We start from the raw sequence: 22,660 nt of genomic DNA on the forward strand, positions 1-22,660 counted from the left end.
ATCAACAGTGGAAAATGGATTATGATGTAAGCCTGTTCGTAGTAAAGATCAAGGTTTTTAAAATCGAATCGTCCATTCTGACAAAATTAAAAAAATAAAAAAAAAACAGTCAAAACCGCTGAATGGTTCGAATGGTTTAAACACCTAAGTCAGCAGTTTGATCTGCTGATCAAATCAACGGTTTTTGGCCAAAATAACAGTTCTGAGATAAAACGAAACTGGTCAAATAACCATTCCCGGTTTTCCCAGTCCAACCATCCAGTCCAGTCTAATTTTGAAAACCATGGTAAGGATTGATGTTCAGGCGATGGCATTTCTTCAACGACAGAATTTATCCATGAGCGGATCATGTAACACAACTTTGTAAAGCACAAAAGATGGCACAATTAGCGCAAAAGTTTCCTTTCAAGTTGTAGCCATTGATATACCTAGGTTTTGGTTGCTACAAGCCTAGCGCCGAACGGATGAAGCAAAACTAGACTCTGAAGTTCATGTTTTAAGCAGTCCAATCAGAATTGCAAATTGAGGTAGCATATATGGGCAGAACTCAAATTTTTATTTATAGGTGGGTTTATCATCCAAAGATGTCAATCTTGTTAAACCAACACAACATTCAAGTCAAGGTTCAAAATATTGATATGCCTGATATGTCGGTAGTGGCATATCGGACAGTATTGATAGCTTTTTTTTTATTTTTTCAAATCTAGTTCAGAGGGGCCGATTTAAAGTCCATCCACCCTCTGAACCAATCAACCCCGAAACACCCCCTATAAGGACATATCGGAAAGCCCCCCCCATATGTATCAATACTTTGAACCTTGATTCAAACTAGTCGTCTACTTCCGGCTCAGCTGTACTACGATATAAAATCTGATTCACATTTTGAAAATTGAGAACACTCGCCCATTATCAATGAGAAAGCCATACTCCTGAAAATTTCAAGATGACCAAGGCATCTGAAAGAGACAAGGGCGTAGTGTTATTCAACAATCTGTCTCCTACGATATGGACCAATCCATCAAGTCTTTGTTACTCTTCATAGTGTACCGTTCAATGGCCCTTTCCCGCGCTGCCATCTCTGATAATTTCAATTGATGCACAACCTATCAACTACTAAGGGCCCGTTTGGTTTGTGGGAATAAAGGTGTGGAATCGGAATGGAAATGACCCAATGTTTGGTTGAGTAGAACCGGAATCCCATTTCCATTTGCGATGGAGTGGCATTACCCCATTTGTGGGAATGACCACTCCCTCTTCCTCGGGAATGAAATCCCACTCCAACTGATTCCAATTCATTTTCCGTTTCCTGTCTGGACCTAACAGATTATGCAAATAGATCATTCCGATTCCAATTCTGATTCCGAGGGATTTCAATTCCAATTCCGACTGCAAACCAAACAGACTCTAAGCGTAGAACAATCAAATCTATAGATCATACACCGCAGAGCATCATGACTAGGGGATCAATTACTGCTGCTCTATCTGATAAATATCAATTGGTTGTGATTCGTCCAATTTACCTATTGAAGTTATGGTACAAGACATAAAAACATGTTTAGAATTTACTCCACTGGCATTTGCTTTGCAATGGCACTAAGGAAACGAAGGAGCTTCTTGTTTGCAACTGCCAGTGCTGGGTTAGCTTCTCCCTCTTTCTCCTCAATGAGTTGATGCTCTTGCAAAGAATGTACCCTTCGGACAAGTTTACGCAATTCCTGTAACAAGATACCATTCATAAGAAATAATCACAGCATAGCACCAATCAATAAAGAAAAGAAAATGTCATGTTTTAACTTGTAAAGAATTCAAAAGCACTAATTCCGATCTTCACCAAGGTATAGCATGATCTAAAAGATGCCCTTATCCTCCTAGTTTTTCCGAATCTGAGGCAAACTTCTAAAGCATTGTAATGCTAATAACATTCTTGCAACAGTAATCAAAATTTAAATAAAACTAATGATTTGTACCATCAAGCTTACTTGTGTCAATCAAGTATTTACAGTATAACCGCACATGCATTTCCTGACTTAAATTTAAGGTTTTAAACATTATATGAATTGGCTAATAAGTAGCAGTGGATGGATACTGGGCTACTGGAAGTGAATCTATATCATCTCATTGTATAGATCATTCATCATCATCATCATCCAGTGGGTGAATGAAGAAGCACCATCTTCAAAACAACAGAAAGCAAACATATTTTCATCAGTAAAAAGCCCAATCCAAGGGAACCAATGCACTTGATATTTAAATTGCCATCCCTCAACAAAATCTCTGCAACATACAGGATTACAGGTATTACTTGGCCTGGTCGAACTGAATCCAGCCAAAACCTCAAAATTTACTCCTTTGCCAAATCCTCTGACAAAGAACAGAAACTAATATTATAGGGACTTGGTGCATGCACTCATAGGATCAGCATTGTTACAAGGTCTTGTAAGTAGCAGTGCTGTTGTAACGATATAGGTATACACATATTGCTGGTAAAAAAATATGGGCAATACATGTAATGCTATAACAAACATATACTTATTAGTAGAGTTGGTAAAATTGTTTAGTTTTAACCCAAAAACAAATACCAGTTTGTCTCATTAAAGTTGTCTTTAATTGATTTTGAAAGAATGTATCCAAGCCCAATCCAAAGAATGGTGGTCCTAGATATCTGAGATCTTGGGAGGGGTAGACCTGGCAAAAGACATAATCTTTGGCATTTTCTTTTGTTGGCACAAAATGGCCACTCTTAGAGTCAAACCCCTGTCTCATGCTTGTCAGACCATGATTTTACCACTTCACCGAGCAATGGCCTACATCCAAATGCAATCTAAATGTCTTAAATATTTAATCAGATCAAACTTAGGTCTAGGCTTATCTGATCTGAATCCAACCCATCAACAACCCTAACTGAATCTAATGAAAAAAAAGAACTAATATAATACACTTAAATCCTAACAAAGTATTGCTATCAAAGTAAAGTTAAATATTGATCTAAAAGTAAGGTTGTCAAAACATCAAAGACAAACAAACAACAACCAGCACTTGAGAAACGGAATTGTATAAAAGTAACATAAACAAGAAAAGGGAAAACAAGATATACCTCCTCACTTTTCCTATCCATTCATATGCTTAGCAAAATATGATGAAAAAATAGAAACTCTGGTTAATGTCCTAAAATATCTTGGCCCAACATGTTCAACCATGAAGTTGCATGTTTAGCTTAATCAGAAAAGAACATGAAAGTTGCATTAGCTTACCTGACGGTCAAAATCAACATTGTGAATTGAATAAACTTCATTAGTAATATCCACATCCTTGTAAATTAGGCCATCAAACCATCTCATTGCCATATCCATGTCATTATGGCACCCCTGGAAGCATATAATAACAGTGAATAGGAACTCAGACTTCTCAGTGATGAATAGCCCCAACTTATGCATGAATAAGCAAGTTCCTCAATTTCTTTTTTCTTCATTTACGAGTACAGGATGGGAAAAGGGATGTCTGAATGTATGTTCAGATAGATCAGAGTACCCTACTGATTGTATTTCAATATTCAACTGAATTACAAGTCAGTAAAATGGGCCTTATTATGGGGTAATCAATTTTTGGTACAATTTCAGACAAGCTTCAATATTTAAAACAATTATATCCCTGACTTTTCAATTATAATTGTATCACTACATTTTCTGTAAAAAAAAAAAAAAGATATACCCGTTGTAGTTTACCTCCTCATTTTCCTCATATTCAGTTTCTTCCTCCTCTTCATCATCCTCTTCAATAAGCCAAGTTTCTGTACCAGCTAAAGCCTGAAACTTAATCTGGTCACCATCTTTCGAGGCCTGGATTAAAGCTTCCATCAACTCAGGTTGCACATTTCGTAACAGTCTTCCTAACATGCATTGTGATGAAATATCAGCATAAGAAATGGAAATAGAAGGCTTATAAAACCTTTGAACAATTAAGATCTCTTCACATGCTAACTCTCTCTGACTACTTAAGAAAATAAAAGAAAGATCACTGCACATCAATCAAATTGACAGGACTAACAATCATGTGATATGATATTCAAACAAAAGGCAACAAGAGGCAATTAGGTTGTCTTGATTTCTCAAGAGAAGTTTTGCCTATCCTATTTAGTAGTAGATTTGTTGATTCACCTCAATATCTTTCCCTTTAAAGTTACATGAAATATGCTTTATTCATTAGTGTAATAATTGAATTCTCCTCATAAGTTCGTTTTACAATTTTTTTCCTCAAAAAACATCACATTTCATTCCATTATATGTAATGCTTTCTCATCTCTCTTTTCTTCAAATTCTGAACCCCATCTTACTACACCTTTTAAATTGGATAACTATGATTTAGAGTATAAATTTGAAAGAAAAATTACAAGGCCCTTGCACAGGGACAACTTTTGATTTAACTGGTTCCATAGGTGATATTCCCACCCCCAACACAAACATGCATACAGGAGGATGATAGGTGGGTGAGACTGTAGGTGCGTTTATGGATTCAAACCTTAGTCTGTGTCTCTCTCCTTGTACACATATGCATGTACCACACACACACACACACACAAACACACACACACACAGGCTTCCTGCAAAAGGTTGAAAGGCACAATTTGAAGTGTGGATCTACTAGATTGTTTTCTATCCTACACTCAAGGTTACAGTGGCAAAGTTTTTAATTCAAAGAATAACTCTGGTGGGCACCTATACAAAGCTTTCAGCCATAAGTTTGGGGAAAAAGAATACCAAAGAGAGGGAACGAGGAGTCTAAGTACTTTTTTCTATAAGTGGGAGTCTAAGTACATTTGTACCTACTAGTTTCCAGTTCAGAGAGAGAGGGGGGGGGGGTCTAAGTACATTTCCACCTACTAAATTGTTTTCTATGCTACAATCAAGGTTGCAGTTGCAAAGTCTTTGATCAAAGAACAACTCACCTAAACTAGCTTTTTAGCCATCAAATCACCTTTTCCATGGAAGAAAGAACAAATGTTAATAAGTTTGGGGAAGAAAGGAGTACCAAAGAGAGGGAATGAGAGGAAGACTTGGTATATTTCTACCTACTAGTTTCCAGTTCAGAGATTATGGATGTACGTTACACATGACCCATCTAAGTTCTAATACATTTTTAGATGAATGATAATAAATTTATTAATTCAGAAGCTGATTTAGAGTGAATTCATACAACATCCCAGGGAGAGGCGTGAGCTGCAGCCCCTCCTTGAATCTTACAAGTAAACTAGGAAAGAAAAACAGGAATCACAGCTGAGCCCAAAACAATTCTTCCCTATTTACCCCTTGCTTGGCTAACACATCTAACAAAGTATTTGTTGATCTCCCCACCCACTATACAGTGACCAACATATTCCTTGTCAACCAACTGAATTTCTTCATTTCATTCTTGTAAACGCCACATAGCCTCTTCAGGATTTTTCAACCAACCCACCACCACTTTGGAATCCCCTTCGATTATTAGGTGTTGTACCCCCATCTGGTTTGCAAATTGCACCCCTTGTACAACAACTAATAGATCTGCCCTGATGGAGTCCCCAATTCCTAAGGGACCTAAGTAGAGCAACAAAATCTCTCCCTTCTCATTTCTCAAAGCACCCCCCATTCCGGATAATCCTGGACTACCCATGCTAGTGAGCCTTCGGATGGAGGAGACCAACTTGTAATTGATTTGTCCTTTAGGGGTGAACACCTCGCTACTACTGACCAATTTCTCCAAAGGTCATTAAAGGAGAATTGATGAAAGATTTCCAAGGACTTCAGCCAAGGTATTGTCCTATTCAACACACAGTCTTTCAATTCCTAACTGCTCCTTTCCTTTTCTTGAAAAATTCTAGCATTCCTTTCTTCCCAAAGAGTCCAAATCAAGGCAGCGCGAGCACATCTCCACATAATTCTCCCTATTTTTGTAGTCCAATAAAAGGTAGAATGGTTGAAGAGCATGCGAACTTCTGCTAGTAGACTCCAATTACTCCCAAACAACGAAAGTAGCCAAGCCCAAAGGTCTGCAGAAAAGGAACAAGATATTAATAGGTGGTAACAATCCTCACCGTGAGCTCTACAGAGGATACACCAATTAGGAGAAATATAGAGGAAAGGTCTTCTCTTTTGTAGGTTATCTAGAGTGTTTACTTTCCCATAGAATACTTCCTAACAAAACACCATAATATTTTGGGGGAACTAGCCTGCACAAAATTTCTTTTGACGGAAAGGGTTGTTGAGTAGAAAGTAGAGAGATGGACTTGAAGAAAGAAGCACAAGTGAAGGTTCCATACATTGTCAAACTACTAGTACCAGAATGCCTATACTCTTTTCGTGTTGCTTTGATCATGAATCAAGATGACCTCTCTCATAGTGTCTAGATTTCTAACTGAAACAAAGGGTTTGGGAGAAGAAACAAAGGCTTTGCTGGTTGCTTTAGAGAGCAGACACCTAACTGAAAAAGGTAAACAAAATAGGAGCCAGACAAAGGAACTTCTGCAACTGGCTTGGAGGTTGAATGAGGGGGCTGGCAGCATGGGAAGGAAAAGTGAATCAGCTCATCGTTAATCATGGAAAGTATCATAGCAAAGACTTCAGGCCAATCAGTTTAATAGGGAATGTGTATAAAATCATAGCAAAGCTTTTGGCATCAAGGCTACGGTGGGTGATGGACTCAAGATATTTATTTCACAAGGAGATTTTATTCATAATAAACACATTAAAGATAGAGTCCTAATAGCTAACAAGCTAATTGATTCCATAAGAAGTGGTAAGAAGGGCCTAGTGTGCGAATTGATCTAGAGAAAGCCTACAAGCATGTGAATTGGGCTTTCTTGGACTACATGATGTGTTTGATACACTTTGGGCAAAAATGGAAAAATTGGATGAAGGTTTGTATTTCCACAACCAGGTTCTCAATCCTCAAATGGTCCTGCAAAAGGCAATTTCAAAAGATCTAAGGGTCTCAAGCAAATTGGCCCTCTCTCCCCACTCTTGTTTGTCATAATTATGGAGGGTTTAAGCAAGATGACTGCTAGAGACATTGAGGGTGGATGTTTAGAAGGCTTTGTGAATGGAACTTGGAAGTAATGATGAAGGAATCCCTCTACTCCAATTTGTAAATTATACACCCTTTCTTGTGATGCCAAAGCAGCATATTATGTTGATTTGGGGTGGTTTCAGGTTTGAAGGTCAACCTTGCAAAAAGTGAAATGATGGCTATTGGGGAAGTGGAAAATTTGCATGTATAGGTAGATCCTCTTGGGCTGCAAGAATGGTGCCTTACCCTCTAAATATTTGGGTTTTCCATTAGGAGCCAAGTGTATATCAAAAAGCATTAAGGCTCTGGTGGTGGAGAAGGTGGCTAATAAACTAGCCTCCTGGAAAGAAAGATATTTGTCAAAAGAAGGTAAGCTGACTTTAATAAAATGTGTATTGGCCAGCATTCCTGTTTATTATATGTCTCTCTTTCCCATTCCCCCAGAGATTAGCTTTGAAGATCGAGAAATTTTTGAGAAATTTTTCTATGGATTGGATGGAAGACTCCCATGTTTACCACTTGGTTAGCTGGGATCAGATATGCAAACCGAGTATGGTGGCTTTGGAATTAGAAAATTAAAGACTTTCAATTTGGCCCTCATGGGTAAATGGTTCTGGAGGTTCTTCAATAAACCCAATAACTTTTGGAGAAGAATCATTACTCAAAAATACGGCTTTCATAATAATGGCTGAGATGCAGCTGAATCTAATCTCCTATATGGCTGCAGAGTGTGAAATGGATCTACAAAGCTTATCCTCAATTTTTGAAAGGAATTAGATATAAGGTAGGGTCTGGCAAATGGCAACAGGCTGAAATTCTGGAAAAGATAACTGGTAAGCTGATATCTCCCTGAAGGATGTTTATCCAGATCTATTTCTGTTGGCATATGATAAAGAGGCTTTTTTAGCTGATTCACATGTTAGTTCTGGAGACACTTTGGTCGAGACTCCTTCGTTTAGAAGAGATCTCAACAATTGGGAGATTCCACAGGTATCAGACTTGCTGTCCAGGCTGCAATGCATACGAATAAATCCATAGATTCCAGATCAATGATACTGGATATGGTCCAAATCTGAATCCGATTCAGTAAAATCTTTTACAAAGGTGTGCTGATAATAAAAAAAAAAAAACTTTTTACAATGGAATGGAGCCCGCTTCACTTTGCTCCTTCCCTAGTAAAGCTGTTTGGGGTGGGATTGCTCCTTCAAAATGAAGTTTTTCGCCTGGGTAGCTGCTGAAGAGAAGTGTCTCATGAAAGAAGTTCTATTAAGGAAAAGAATGGACCTGCCTGATACCCTTTGTGTCTTGTGTAGTAAGTAAATAGAGACATCTAATCACTTGTTTATCCACTGTGGGTTCTCTGTTAAAATCTGGTCAAATCTTCTCAAGGCTATTTCTTACCATTGCTGAATGCTCAATTCAATTAAATCCCTGTTAGAAATCTGGTAAATTAGATACTTAACAAAAAAAAAAGCTGGTAAATTAGAGGAATGTGCAAGAAGGGGTGGTTTTTATGGTCCACCATCCCGCTGGCTTTATTGTGGGCTATTTGGGGTGAAAGAAACAGGAGAGTTTTTTTATCAAAAAAAATCTGATAAATCTAATTATAGAAGATATTAGAGGATGGTTGAATACCAACATGCTTTTCAAATAAGACCTATCTTCATCTGTTTTGGCTGTTGATTTTTTTGGGGGCTCTTAAGGGTGTTCATATGTACAGAAGCTCTTACACAGTGAACTCATATACTTGTAGTAGGAATCTGCTGAATTAAAAAAAAAAAAAAAAAAAAAAAATATTTGAAAGAAAGTAGTTTCTTGAAGAGAGAAGGAGAAGAAGAGAAGAAGAGAAGTTGAAAGAAAAGAGAGCAATAATCTAGCCGCCCCCTTCACTTATTATTTATACTAAAATAATAGAACAGTACAAAGACAACTATGCCCTTATAGGGCAGCAAAACATAAAACAGCATATATAACACTCAATAAACATAATAAATTTGGACTCACATAACTACTGTGGTACCCACCTCCTATCTAACAACTAACATAAAACATCTACTCAGAAAAACATCATAAAACTAATTAATCTTCAACACTCCCCCTCAAGTTGGGAGTAAATGTCACACATTCCCAACTTGTGTAGATCATGTTCAAGCTTGTTCCTTACCACCCCTTTAGTGAGAACATCAGCCAGCTGCAACTCTTAAGAGTCATAAGGCAAACAAACTTCTCTAGTTGTTAACCTTTCTCTTATAAAGTGTCTATCAACTTCAATGTGTTTTGTCCTATCATGCTGAATTGGATTGTGGGCAATATTGATTGCAGCCTGATTGTCACAGTATAACATCATAGGTTCCTCTGCTTTCACCCCAATCTCACTCAAAAGAGATCTAACCCAAAGAAGTTCTGAGACACCATGAGCCATGGATCTATACTCAGCCTCTACACTTGACCTTGCCACAACCGCTTGCTTCTTACTCTTCCAGGAGATCAAGTTTCCACCTACAAAGGTACACACTCCTGATGTAGACCTCCTGTCATCTAAGCATCCTACCCAGTCTGCATTTGTATAGGATTCTAGCTTCAGATTTTCATGATTTGAGAAAAAAATGCCTCTGCCAGGGTGCTTTTTTAGATATGCAAGTATTCTCTCAATAGCTTCCCAGTGCTGAACCCGAGGTGCATGCATGTACTGACTCACAACACTGACATCATAAGAAATATCTGGTTGTGTCATACACAAATACAGCAGTCGGCCCACCATTCTTTGATATCTCCCCACATCCTTTACCAATTCACCATCCACACCATCTTTGTCTGCTGGCTTGGTCCCCAGCTTCCCAGTCTCTCACAGTAGGTCAAGTACATACTTTCTCTATGAAATGAAGATCCTATGCTTGGATCTTGCAACTTCAATCCCTAAGAAGTATTTGAGCTCACCAAGATCTTTGATTTCAAGTTCTTGCTGCAATGATTTTTTGAGATCATCAATCTCCTCTAGATCATTTCCTGTCACCACTATATCATCCACATACACAATCAGAATTGACACCAAAGCATCTCTCCTCTGCACAAAGAGGGTGTGATCAGGCTGTGTCTGTGTGTATCCAAAACGGATGAGTGCCCCTCTGAACCTGTCAAACCAAGCCCTAGGTGACTGTTTCAGTCTTGTTAGTGTAGGGGTATTTCTTTCTTTATACTTATGTTGATGTTATTGATCTGTAATATTATATTAGAACTAGTGTCCCTTACTTAAATAAGGGCACATGTGTCTTTTCCATTATATTAATAATATAAAAACATGTTTGGCCGAATGGGAGAGTTACTTTTTTCCCTAATTCGAACCAGACTTTTCTTCTCTCCTTTTCTCCTCCTTTCTCTCTTTTTTTCTTCCCTCTTTCTTCCTCTTTCTTCTTGGTTGTTATCAGACTAACAGAACTCAAAGGCAAGCCGAATTATAACATGGTATTAGAGCACAACTAAGCAACTCGGATCTGCCCAGATTTCTGTTCTCTACGCACTCAATCTAGGGTTTTCCCTTGATTTCTCTGCCATCAATTGGAGATAAGGGAAAGGGCTGAAAAGGAGTGGTCACCCTCTTCCCTTGGAGGTTTCTATGCCTCCAGTTGTGTCTTGTGTGGTCGGTTGTTGTGGTTTCTAAGAAGCCCTCCCCTAATTGATGAAGATAAGAGGGTTGATTCTTATGGTGCAGTGGGTGTCTTGTGTGGACTGATTTTCTTCTCGTGTGGTTTGTCTTTCAAGTGATGAGGTAAGAGATTTCTATGCATATTTTCTGAAATGAATCAAATAGGAATTATGTTTCAGATCGTATGATGGGATTTCAGATTGTAGTGTGCTAGGGTTTATGCTCTTTTTTTTGTGTGATTCGAAGGAGTGGTGCTCATATAGTGGTGAGATTTCAGGTAGTCGTAGGGTAGGGTTTGTGGTGTAAAGAGTGCAATCTTGAGCAATAACAAGTGTTGAAACCAGTGTGATCAGTGTGATCAAACAGTGTGCAGTGTGCCGAATTCAGTGATAATAGAATTCAGCAATGGGAGATAACAGTGATAACAAATCTAATGTGATGATACCTATTGACTACCTGAATGTTCAAATGACCTCCATTAAACTAAATGGAGAGAACTATATACCTTGGGCTAAATCTGTAGAAGTTTTTTTGAAGGCAAAGAAGAAGGTGAAACACATAAGGGAGGAGAAACCCTCCACTGATTCTCACGAGTATGAAGACTAGGAACAAGAGGATGCACAGATTATCACGTGGTTATGGAATAGTATGGAACCCAAGATTAGTGTAAATTTCATGTTTCTTGACACTGCCAAAGATGTGTGGGACCATGTTAAGAAGTTGTATTCTGGTCAAGACAATACAACCAGAGTATATCAGCTGTATCAGGAATACTTTAATCTGCAACAGAGCAATCAGAGTCTTGAGAAGTACTATGCTAGTATGAGAAACATCCGTAATGAGTTGAATGTTTATCACCCCCTCACTTCTGATGTCAAAATTCAACAATAACTTGACGTGACTCGATTTTTGGTGGGGCTGAAATCTGAGTATGAACCAGTACGGGCTCAGATACTAGGAGGGTCAGCTCTCCCTTCTTTAGAAGAGGTGTTTGCTCGACTTTAGAGGACTTCTATTGGATCTACTGAGAACTCTAATGTCTCAGATAGATCAGCCTTTGTAATGTCAAAGGGCCATGGTGTTAAAGGTGGAGCTCGAGGAGCTCAATCTGGCTATGGTGGTAGAAGTGGTCCAGTATATGGCTGGAGTGGTGGTGGTGGACCTACATATAACCGTGGTGGTGGTCGTACTGGAGGTAGAGATTCAGGGGGAGCCCGTGGTAGAGGACGTGGCTCGGGTCCACGGAGGTGTACTCATTGTGGTATGGATGGACATACCATTAATTATTGCTATGACTTGCATGGTCCACCCTCAACCTGGGCCAATCATGCCATGACTAGTGACACCAGTTTCAGTTTCAGACAGGAGAATCGTTCAGCTGATCAAATGTTGCCTACATCCACAGATGGTCCCAAGAAGGAGATGGTGAGTGTTCCCCGTGATGAGTATGAGAGGTTTGTCCAATCTACAGTGGTCATCATTCGCTGAAAGTTTTGAAATCTTTGGTTCCTTCATTGAGTCAACTTTCTGTTTTAGATTGTGAGTCGTGTCAGTTTGGGAAACACCATCGTGTTCCCTTTAGTTCTAGGGTTGATAACCGTGTGTCGAGTCCTTTTTCTTTGATTCACTCGGATGTTTGGGGTCCTTATAAAGTGGTCATACAATGGATATAGATATTTTGTCATTTTTGTTGATGATTTTTCAAGGATGACGTGGCTCTATTTAATGAAAGAAAGAAGTGAATTGTTTATCATCTTCCAGAAATTTTATGTTGAGATTCGCAATCAATTTGGTGTTCACATTAAAATTTTTCGTTCTGATAATGGCCGTGAATATTTATCTTCATCATTTCAAGAATACTTGGACCAACATGGCATTATACATCAGACCTCATGTACCTACACCCCACAACAAAATGGGGTGGCTGAGAGAAAGAATCGTCATCTCTTGGAAACAGCACGATCCCACATGCATCACATGAATGTTCCCAAACCCTTTTGGAATAATGCGGTGCTTACTTCTTGATTAATCGGATGCCCACGTCTATCCTTGATGGTCATTCCCCATTTACTACCTTGTTTCCCACCTTGTCTTTGTTTCCTCTTTCTCCTCGGGTATTTGGGTGTGTCTGCTTCGTCCATAATCTGGGCCCCGGGAACGACAAGTTAGATGCACGATCCCTTAAGTGCATCTTCCTTGGCTATTCTCCGACCTAGAAAGGGTATAAGTGTTACCATCCTAGTTCTCGACGTTCCTTTGTGTGTGCTAACGTTACCTTCTTTGAGTCTACTCCGTTTTTCCTGGGGTCCAGTGATGCTTCTTCCTCCTCATCACCTCCCCCTCTTCCACTTCCAGTTGCCAATTCTGTTCCCCTTGTTCCAACCGTGACCAAGTCTTGCCTCCAGTGCCACCACCTGTTGAATGCCCACCTATCCGTCAAGTGTACCGGCTGCTACTCCTCCGGCTCCATCACCGTCAACAGATCCGGCAATTGTCTCCACACCAGCCCCGAACCCAGTATCTGATCTTGATCTTCCCATTGCCTTGCGGAAAGGTAAACGCACTTGCACCCTTCATCCTATTTCTAATCATGTTTCACTCACTCACCTTTCCGCCTCCCACCGCCAGTTTATCTCTTTGTTATCCTTAGTTGTTGTTCCTAAGGATGTCCAGGAAGCCCTTGCCTCTCCAGGGTGGTGCCGTGCAATGGAAGAAGAGCTCTCAGCTCTACTTCATAATCATACTTGGGACCTCACTGCTCTTCTTCCTGGGAAGCAGGCTGTCGGTTGTAAGTGGGTTTATACTGTTAAGTATTTGTCTGATGGCAGTGTTGAGCGCCTGAAAGCTCGATTGGTTGCAAAAGGGTACTCCCAAACCTATGGTGTTGACTACACAGAGACCTTCTCCCCAGTTGCTAAGATCGGGTTGGTTCGTGTTGTGATCTCTCTTGCAGCTATGTATGATTGGCCCCTATATCAGCTTGATATCAAGAATGCCTTTTTGCATGATGATTTGCTCGAGAAGGTCTACATGGAGCAACCACCAGGGTTTGTTGCTCAGGGGGAGGATGGTAAGGTATACAGACTAAAGAAGGCTATATATGGGCTTAAACAGTCTCCTGGAGCATGGTTTGGTAGGTTCAGTGAGGTGGTAAAGAAGTTTGGTATGAAACAGTGCCAAGTTGATCATTCCGTCTTCAGTCATGACTCTCCGGCAAGAAAAATACTATTGGTGGTGTATGTAGATGATATTGTTATTACCGGGAATGATAAAATGGGCATTGACAGGTTGAAGACTTTTCTACAAGAACATTTTCAAACAAATGACCTTGGTAAATTGAAATATTTCTTGGGGATAGAAGTAGCAAGGTCTAAGCACGGTATTAATTTGTGTCAAAGGAAATATGTGCTTGATTTGCTGGAGGAAACAGGTTTGTTAGGTGCTAAACCAACTGAAACACCTATTGAAACACCTATGGAAACAAATACTAAACTGAGTAGTGATATGGGTGAAGTGTTTGAAGACCCTGGCAGATACCGACGACTTGTAGGTAAACTGAACTACCTAACCATTACTCGGCCAAATATTTCATTTGCAGTTAGTGTGGTAAGTCAGTTCATGCAGAAACCTCTGGTTCCTCATTGGAATGCGGTTCTAAGAATTGTGAGGTATTTAAAAGGGGCCCCTAGTCGTGGTTTGATATACAAAAGTGGTGGAACACTTGAAATAGAAGGGTATACTGATGCTAATTGGGCTGGTTCTATGTCTGATAGGCGGTCTACCACAGGTTATTGCACTTTTCTAGGGGGTAATCTGGTGACATGGAAAAATAAGAAGCAAACAGTCGTGGCAAGAAGCAGTGCAAAGGCAGAATATAGAGCTATGGCACATACTGCTTGTGAATTAGTGTGGCTAAGGAACCTTCTACAAGAAATAGGATACAACATTAATACTCCAATGAGCTCTATGTGACAATCAGGCTGCAGTTCATATTTCTTTTAATTCGGTGTTTCATGAAAGAACCAAGCACATAGAGGTTGACTGTCACTTTGTGAGAGAGAAGGTGTTGAATGGAGTGATAGACACTGCATACGTTAATACAGGAAACTAGTGGGCAAACTTATTTACAAAAGGGTTGAGTCGGGGAAGAGTGGACTACAAATGTAACAAGCTGGGATTATATGATATATACTCACCAGCTTGAGGGGGAGTGTTAGTGTAGGGGTATTTTTGTCTTTATACTTATGTTGATGTTGTTGATCTGTAATATTATATTAGAACTAGTGTCCCTCACTTAAATAAGGGCACATGTGTCTTTTCCATTATATTAATAATATAAAAACATGTCTGGCCGAATGGGAGAGTTACTTTTTTCCCTAATTCGATCTAGACTTTTCTTCTCTCCTTTTCTCCTCCTTTCTCTCTCTCTTTCTTCCCTCTTTCTTCCTCTTTCTTCTTGACTGTTATCAGACTAACAGAACTCAAAGGCATGCCGAATTATAACAAGTCCATACAGAGATTTTCTGAAACTGCATACCTTTCCTTTACCAACATTTTCATAAAAGCCTATTGAAATGTCCATATATACCTCCTCTTGTAAGTCACCATTGAGGAAAGCATTTTTGACATCAAGCTGGAACAAGGCCATGAATAGGTGGCTGCTAGAGATAAAAGGATACAAACTGAACTCATCTTAGCTACTAGTGCAAAGGTTTCCAAATAATCAACACCATAGGTCTGAGTATACTCTTTTGATACCAACCTTGCCTTGTACCTCTCTATCTTGCCATCGGCCTTATACTTCACTGTGAATACCCATCGACATCCGACTGTCTCCTTGTTTGGGGGGAGATCAGCTATTTCCCAAGTTTGGTTTTTGACCAAAGCATCCATCTCATCTTGCATGGTTGTTTTCCACTCAAGTTTGGAGAGAGCCTCTGTAACATTCCTAGGTATAGACACAGAATCCAAGGAAGAAAGAAAAGCACAGTAGAAGGGTGATAAGGCATTGTAGGAAAGATGGTGTGAAATGCAGTGGGCTGTACACTTTCTCTTCCCCTTACGAAGTGCAATGGGAAGATCAAGATCAGTGGGATCAGCTACAACAATGGTGTTAAGGACAGAAACATTATCATCAGAAAACATAACAGGCTCAAGAGGAATACTTAGAACTGTATCTGCCGAATTTGGAGTTTCAGAAGGACTGATAAAGAGTGGTGTGGGTCGAGGATGTATGGAGTCAACCATCATCTGCCAGCGCTGATATTGTTGTGAGGCTACCCATAGTGGCTCAGGTAATGAAACTGGAGGTGCAAGTGCTGTCTGAACTAATGGTGCAGGTGGTGGCTGAACTGATGTAGATGCCGGCTAAACTGATGAAGACACCACAGAAACAGGAAGAGGAACAGATCGTGAGTTCCCCCCAAAACTCTCCCCCTGAGGAGAACCACTCGAGAACAAGAATGTAGATTCAAAAAAGGTAACATCCATAGTGACAAATCTACTCCTCGACACTGGGTCATAACAGCAATACCCCTTTTGGTTCTGAGCATTCCCAAGAAAAACAAGTTTCTTGGCCTTAGGATCCAATTTCTTGCGATGAGGGCCAAGAATGTAGACAAAAGAAACACAACCAAAACCCCTCAGAGGTATATGAAATATCTCTCCATCTGGAAAAAGAAGGCTAAATGGCACCTTAAACCTCAAAGTCTATGAAGGAACACGGTTAATCACATGTACGGCTGTAAGAACTGCATCTCCCCAAAACTGCACAGGAATTGAAGCACATACCATAAGACTCCTTGCCACTTCCACAATATGTTTGTTTTTCCTCTCAGCAACTCCATTCTGTTGCGGTGTATATGCACAACTGCTCTGATGAACTACACCATGTTCTAAGAGATACGTGGTTAGATCCTTCTCAAATTACTCTTTGGCATTATCTGATCTAAAAGCCTTAGTTCTCACTCCAAATTGTGTGAGAACCATTTGGTGGAATTATCGTACTAAGTTAGGAACCTCATCACATGATCTCATCAAATATATCCAAGAATATCGTGTATAATCATCCACAAACAAGAGAAAGTAACGGAATCCTCCCATGGAAGGGATTTGATATGGCCCCCATGCATCAGTGTGAACAATATTAAAAGCAGAAGTATTTCTTTTATTACTTGGTTTAAAAGACTGTCTACAATGTTTTCCTAACTGACAACTCTCACACTCCAAAGTAGATAATTGAACAGACTCAAACAACTTTGGAAAAAGACATTTCAAAGAACTAAAAGAAAGATATCCCAAGCGATTGTGCCAAATCATAATCTGGTTCACTGACTCTGACCCACTACTACTGCTATTGCTAACATGATAGCCCTAATGTCTCGAAATCTCATCTAGAAGGTAGACTCCATTCACCTCACGACCACTCCCAATCATCTTCTTTGACTCCAGATCCTGCAAAACACAATTACCAAGAAGAAAGGTCACAGAACAATTCAAATTTTTTGTCAAAGAACTAACAGACAGTAGGTTGGTATTAGGGACATGTGAAACAGAAGACAAAGTTATATCATTGGTCACTCTAACTGTCCCCTTCCCAGCAATGGGCATATGTGAACCATCTACTGTAGAGACTATCTCTACCAGAGCACAACTGATAGGAACTGAAAATGGTAGGGGCATTAGTCATATGCTCAGATGCTCCTGAGTCTATAATCCAGGGAGGTCCCTCCTTACCTGAAGTGGATGCAAGATTTGCAGTTGCATATGAACTACCTGTATGTGCAAAGGAAGTGGTGTATTGGCTCTTGCATTATGTTGTCCATCTAGAAGGCTAGAGCTGGGTGAATCTTTCTTACTCATAAGCTGTCCAAACCTCTCCAGTTTTGTTCTCACTACTGCTACTGCAATGGATTCCCAATCAGTTTGGGAGAGAGGGGTTAAAGAGTCTCTTATAGTGGCTACATTTGCATTTCCCTTCTTGTTTCTTATCCGAGCAGGCATAAGATTTGGATGAAACTTCCAACAAGTGTCCCTGGTATGCTTAGGCTTCTTGCAATAATCACACACCAAGTCCTTCTTATCTTCCCTTCTAGTCTCACTACTCCCCCTGTCTCCATTCGGCTTAGGTTTTGTTGTACCAACCATAGCCGACTGGTCAATCCCAGGCTGTCTCAACATTACATTCCTCCTACTCTCCTCTCCAGAGACAAAAGCATAGACCTGAGAAAGTGTCACACCCTCCCTAGAAAGAATATGTTGCTTAGCAATGTCAAATTCAGGGTTCAGCCCTGACAAGAACTCAAAAACCCTATTCCTCTCTACCCGTTTGTGACAAGTTGTTGCATCATTTACACTTTCCCATACCACAGTTTCTAAGTGATTTATTTCCTGCCATAGGGTTTTCAGCATGGAGAAATACACAACAAGAGGTTTTTCTCGTTGTTTCATACTTATCACCTGATTTCTTAACCGATAGGCTCTGGCTTCATTTTGCTTCTGAGAGTAGGTTTCAGTCACTCCATCCCAAATCTCCTTAGCAGTATTAGCCCATAGGAAATTTTTTGCAATATGAGGTAACATAGAATTACACAGCCAAGACATTACCATGTAATTCTTTTGCACCCATCAGGAAGAGTCTGTATCAGGTTTCTTCTCCTCCCCAATGAGATACCCTAATTTTCCATGGGCACCAATAGCCATCTTAGCTGATTGTGCCCACTCCAAATAATTTGTACCATCAATTTTTATTGAAGTAATGATCCCAGACCAAAAAATATCACTACAAACTCCAACACCCAGTCCCATAGTACCGGTAGATTTCATCTCGGTATTCCAACTTTCCATTTTACTTCAAGCAGTTCAATAGTAGGAAAAAAATAGCTTGGAGACCTTCAAAAAATAATCTAATACCACACACACAGAAACCAACCCTTCCGGAAGAAGAAAACCCTAGCTGGAGGGAAATCTCTCTCCTCTCCACGCCTCCCAACTGAGAGAAAAGTGAATCGATCACTCCGAGAGGCCTAGAAAATTTCAGAAGCCAAACCGCCCTCTTCAGAAAATCAAAAGAAAACTAACAATACCTAGGCGCCCAAGATCAAATCAAAAGCAAAGAGTCCAACTTTTCTGGGACTCTTCCTCGTACTCCAGTTCTTCCTGATTTTGATGTCGAACAGTAGATCACCTTCCTGATGTCTAGATCCCACCAAAAACTCCAAGAATTGAGCAATCTATAGTAGATCGATCAGCCCTTTACTACTTCATGCAGTCGGTTGATCTAAGGCTGCATGAGAATGCTTCAAGAAACCCTAGCCGATGCTCTGATACCAAGTAGGAAGAGAGAAGGAGAAGAAGAGAAGAAGAGAAGAAGAGAAGTTGAAAGAAAAGAGAGCAATAATCTGGCCACCCCCTTCACTTATTATTTATACTAAAATAATAGAACAGTACAAAGACAACTATGCCCTTATAGGGCGGCAAAACATAAAACAACATATATAACACTCAAAAAACATAATAAGATTTGGACTCACATAACTACTGTGATCCCCACCTCCTATCTAACAACTAACATAAAACATCTACTCAGAAAAACATCATAAAACTAATTAATCTTCAACACTTGTATATTTGTCTTTTTGATTAATACAATTTTACCTTACCTCTTCAAAAAAAAAAAAAAAAGAAAGAAGAAGAAATTAGCATATTATGGGACCTTCATGAAAATCTAGGGCACTAGGAGAAACAGGCTTAAAAGTTTGTAAAAAGTTAGTCATTGATTGCTTTAAGGATTTGGATCAATCTTTGTGGAATATTAGAACCATCATTGAGAAGTGTACTGATCTGTATCAACAATTTGCCTTAAACATTCAGTAATCTCACACTTATAGAGAGGCCAACATGGTTGCAGATTGGCTATCTATTCATGGCAATGATGAGCTTTGTATGGGTTCTATTGCTGTTAATAGTGCTTTTAAGCCTTTGTGTTTTGATGATAGCTGGGGAAGGGCTACCCCCAGGATTGTGTAGCCTTTGATCTCTTCCTTCATTACCCAAAAAAAAAATGTTTCCGAAAGCTTTTTTTCATGGATTTCTATCATATTTACCTCAGATTCCTCTATGATAACTCTGATATTCCCTACTTTGGCAAAAACAATTCAAATTCAATTCCTTAAAAACAGGGAAAAAATCGACTATCTACTTTTTCACGTCAAAATTAGCAGTCTCAAACTCCCAATACCTGATGCATGCAACTTATTCTAAAAATTAGCATAAAAATTTGATTTTATTGTATAAGTCTGCCTTGTTAAACATGCATTTGATCCATCTCAGTTGAACTGTTGAAGTCTTAAAATATGCATCAAATCCTCTTAAAACTGAGCTTATTTTGTTTGTGCAAACTGAAATACATACTTCACACCCATAAAAATATGATAGTCCTTGAAAAATCTGACCTTGACAATTTAACACAAAATAAATCGATTATGGAATTGACCGATGGAAAAGCATAAATTGATAATTTATTTTAGCACATTTACAATTTTTATGGTTCGTTCCTTAGCAGGCCCATGTTTTACCTTTTCATTTGGTGAAACAAAGATTCACAAGCATTCATGGCGTAGAAACATAATCAGTATATTCTGACAATAACTTACCTATATAATTGAACTGTCTCCGTTTTCCCTCTCGAACATCAGGCCCTAATCTCTGTTGGGAAGAAGGAAAGGAGCAAGATAAGCAAACCAAACCAACAATAACAGCCAGAATACTCTGAAATATTAAATGCATGTTGTCATCATGGTATTTGTTTGTGTAAAGAAAACCAGAAGAATTGAAGTGTATGGCACCTTAACTAACATCAGAGCGTCAAAAACCTCTCTCTCCAGCGAAGCCACTCTGCAATCCCCAAATGGAGGAAGAAAAACTATTAACTTTTAGCCAATGCCACACTCGCTGAAGGGGTTCAAATACATTAAAAGTTACTGAATGGGAACCTAAGAATTTGCTTTATCTGAGGGTTAGAGAAGGTGGCAAGATCCATTCCCCATCGGACGGCGCGGCGAGCCTCTCGCTTCTTTTCGTTTCGGCTCTTCTTCTCAGGGTAGTCCGAGTCGCTATTGTTTTCTCGAGCATCAAGTGCTACTGAGTCTTCGGGCAACTTGAGACCGTGAGATCGAAAATCAATGTTCCGATAAGAAGAAGGAAGCGTGGCGAATGAAAGCTGCTGAGAATTGGTTTTAATGGTGAAAAAGGACGGGAGAGCGAGACGAAGGAATGTTTGGCGGGAGCAGCACAGCCACAGCTGCCGCTTCTGTGCTCTCGGCAAATGTCTCAGAGGCCCTGTGACCTGAGCCATCATTTGCTCCTCCGATAAATCTCCTCTTTCTCTTGAGAATTGAGATAGTTAAATGGGAGGGATGGATGGAGGGAGCGGGGAGAGTTTTGATTTTTTCCGAACACGGTGAAGCCGAACGTAAGGCTGAGGGTGTCAACTCTCAAAAGCCCACATATCTTATTGGGTAAAATACAAAAACCTCTGAAGTTTTCGACAATCATAAAAACCTCCCTTATAATTTTATTTTAGCAAAACCTTCCTTCTATTTTTGACAAAATCAATAAATACTTCCTTTCCCTCAATGACCAAAACAGAAAAGTTAAAGAGATGACCATTTTTTTAAAATACATATTTTATCCTTTCTCGAACATTGTTCATCTTCTTCCTCACATGCACAACGGCAGAATGGCGGTGCACTCCCTCCTCCAACCTTCCTTCCTCTTTAATTCCCTCTGATTTTCTCTCTCTCCCCAACAACGGCAGAATGGCAGTCCTTTGTTCATCTCTGTGTCTCCTCTTGCTCTCCCTTTCTTCTTCTTTTCTCTGTTTGAGGCTTCCACACCAAACACTTTGTTCCTCCCCATCACAAAAGATGGTGAAACCCACCAATATGTGACAACGTCCTATTGCTGGTAGTAGAGATAGCCCGAGGAGATGATATGGGACTATTGATGTACCTGAATCCTTTATTGTTCAAAGTGCCATTGTCTCCCTCTCTGATATGTTTCTTGTAGGGAATATCTACATCCGATGGGATCTGCTTCACCGTTGCAATGTTGTTCGTTTTTCTAGTTTTCTTCTTTCCGCATAGAAGGAACAAAATGAAAAGAATCAATATGCTTCTTGAAGGGAATCTCTACATCCAACGGGAGCTGCTTCACTATTGCAATGTCGTTCGTTTTCCTAGTTTTCTTCTTTTAGAAGGAACAAAAGGAGAAGAATCAATAGGAATGCAAACACTGACCCGATTGCAATTCCTACAATAGCTCCTCCAAACAACTTCTTCTTCTTCCCACCATTGTCACTGTTGTTGGCACCACCATTGTTTTCTGTGTTTGTCGACGGCGTTGGTTCGCCAGGACAAGGGCTAAGCGGTGAACCATACAATGAATTGCTTAGAAAGGAACTAGTCGTAAACTTCTGGAATTCCTTTGGAATCAAACCGTTCAATTGATTGAACGAAACATTGAACTGTACAAGATTCGTAAGGTTCAGCTCATACCGGGGAGTACAGGAGTGCAATAGGGTTTCTCAAGCTAGATTTTGGCAGGAGGCAAGTAGCTGGTTGCAGTGTTTACAAGACCTTGGTTCGCCATTAATTATCGACGAACACTAGTTTAAGGGCGAACACCGGCAGCAAGACGTTGTCACATATTGGTGGGTTGCACCATCTTTCATGATGGGGAGGAAGAGAGTGGCTGGTGTGGAAGCCTCAAACAGAGAAAAGAAGAAGAAAGGACTGACCTTCTAACATGTCTCCGGAATTCAACCTGGAAGAGCAGTAAATTTAATCTGACCAACCCAAGGCCTCCTTCCTTCTCACCAAAATGGAATCCGAAATAAATCAGTTAAGAATAGAAGCCCTAACGCTCGAGCTACTCCCCCAAATCCAAAAACCACCGATTCGAATAGGAAAAATGCAACCT

At 39.8% G+C, this 22,660-nt stretch overlaps 1 protein-coding gene across 2 annotated transcripts; it reads right to left on the reverse strand.

Moving 5' to 3' along the window:
* Window positions 1-1,456: 1,456 nt before the first annotated feature.
* Window positions 1,457-21,194, reverse strand: LOC104605543 (kinesin-like protein). 2 transcript variants are annotated; one of them, XR_016077023.1, is made up of 7 exons: window positions 20,674-21,194; window positions 20,527-20,575; window positions 20,335-20,386; window positions 3,723-3,886; window positions 3,252-3,365; window positions 2,087-2,173; window positions 1,487-1,715 (listed from the first exon to the last, which is right to left on the reverse strand). XR_016077023.1 is itself a non-coding variant. In XM_010270352.3 (6 exons), exons 1-6 carry the CDS (start codon window positions 21,036-21,038, stop codon window positions 1,563-1,565), a joined length of 897 nt encoding a protein of 298 aa, XP_010268654.1. In that variant the 5' UTR covers window positions 21,039-21,192; the 3' UTR covers window positions 1,457-1,562. The 2 variants fall into 2 exon arrangements, 1 of the variants encoding a protein (XP_010268654.1); XM_010270352.3 differs by lacking the exon at window positions 2,087-2,173 and having other exon boundaries at window positions 1,457-1,715; window positions 20,674-21,192.
* Between the last annotated feature and the right edge of the window lie 1,466 nt (window positions 21,195-22,660).

Source organism: Nelumbo nucifera, chromosome 1, assembly GCF_055504915.1.
Source record: "Nelumbo nucifera cultivar China Antique chromosome 1, China Antique-T2T, whole genome shotgun sequence".
Lineage (NCBI taxonomy): Eukaryota > Viridiplantae > Streptophyta > Magnoliopsida > Proteales > Nelumbonaceae > Nelumbo > Nelumbo nucifera.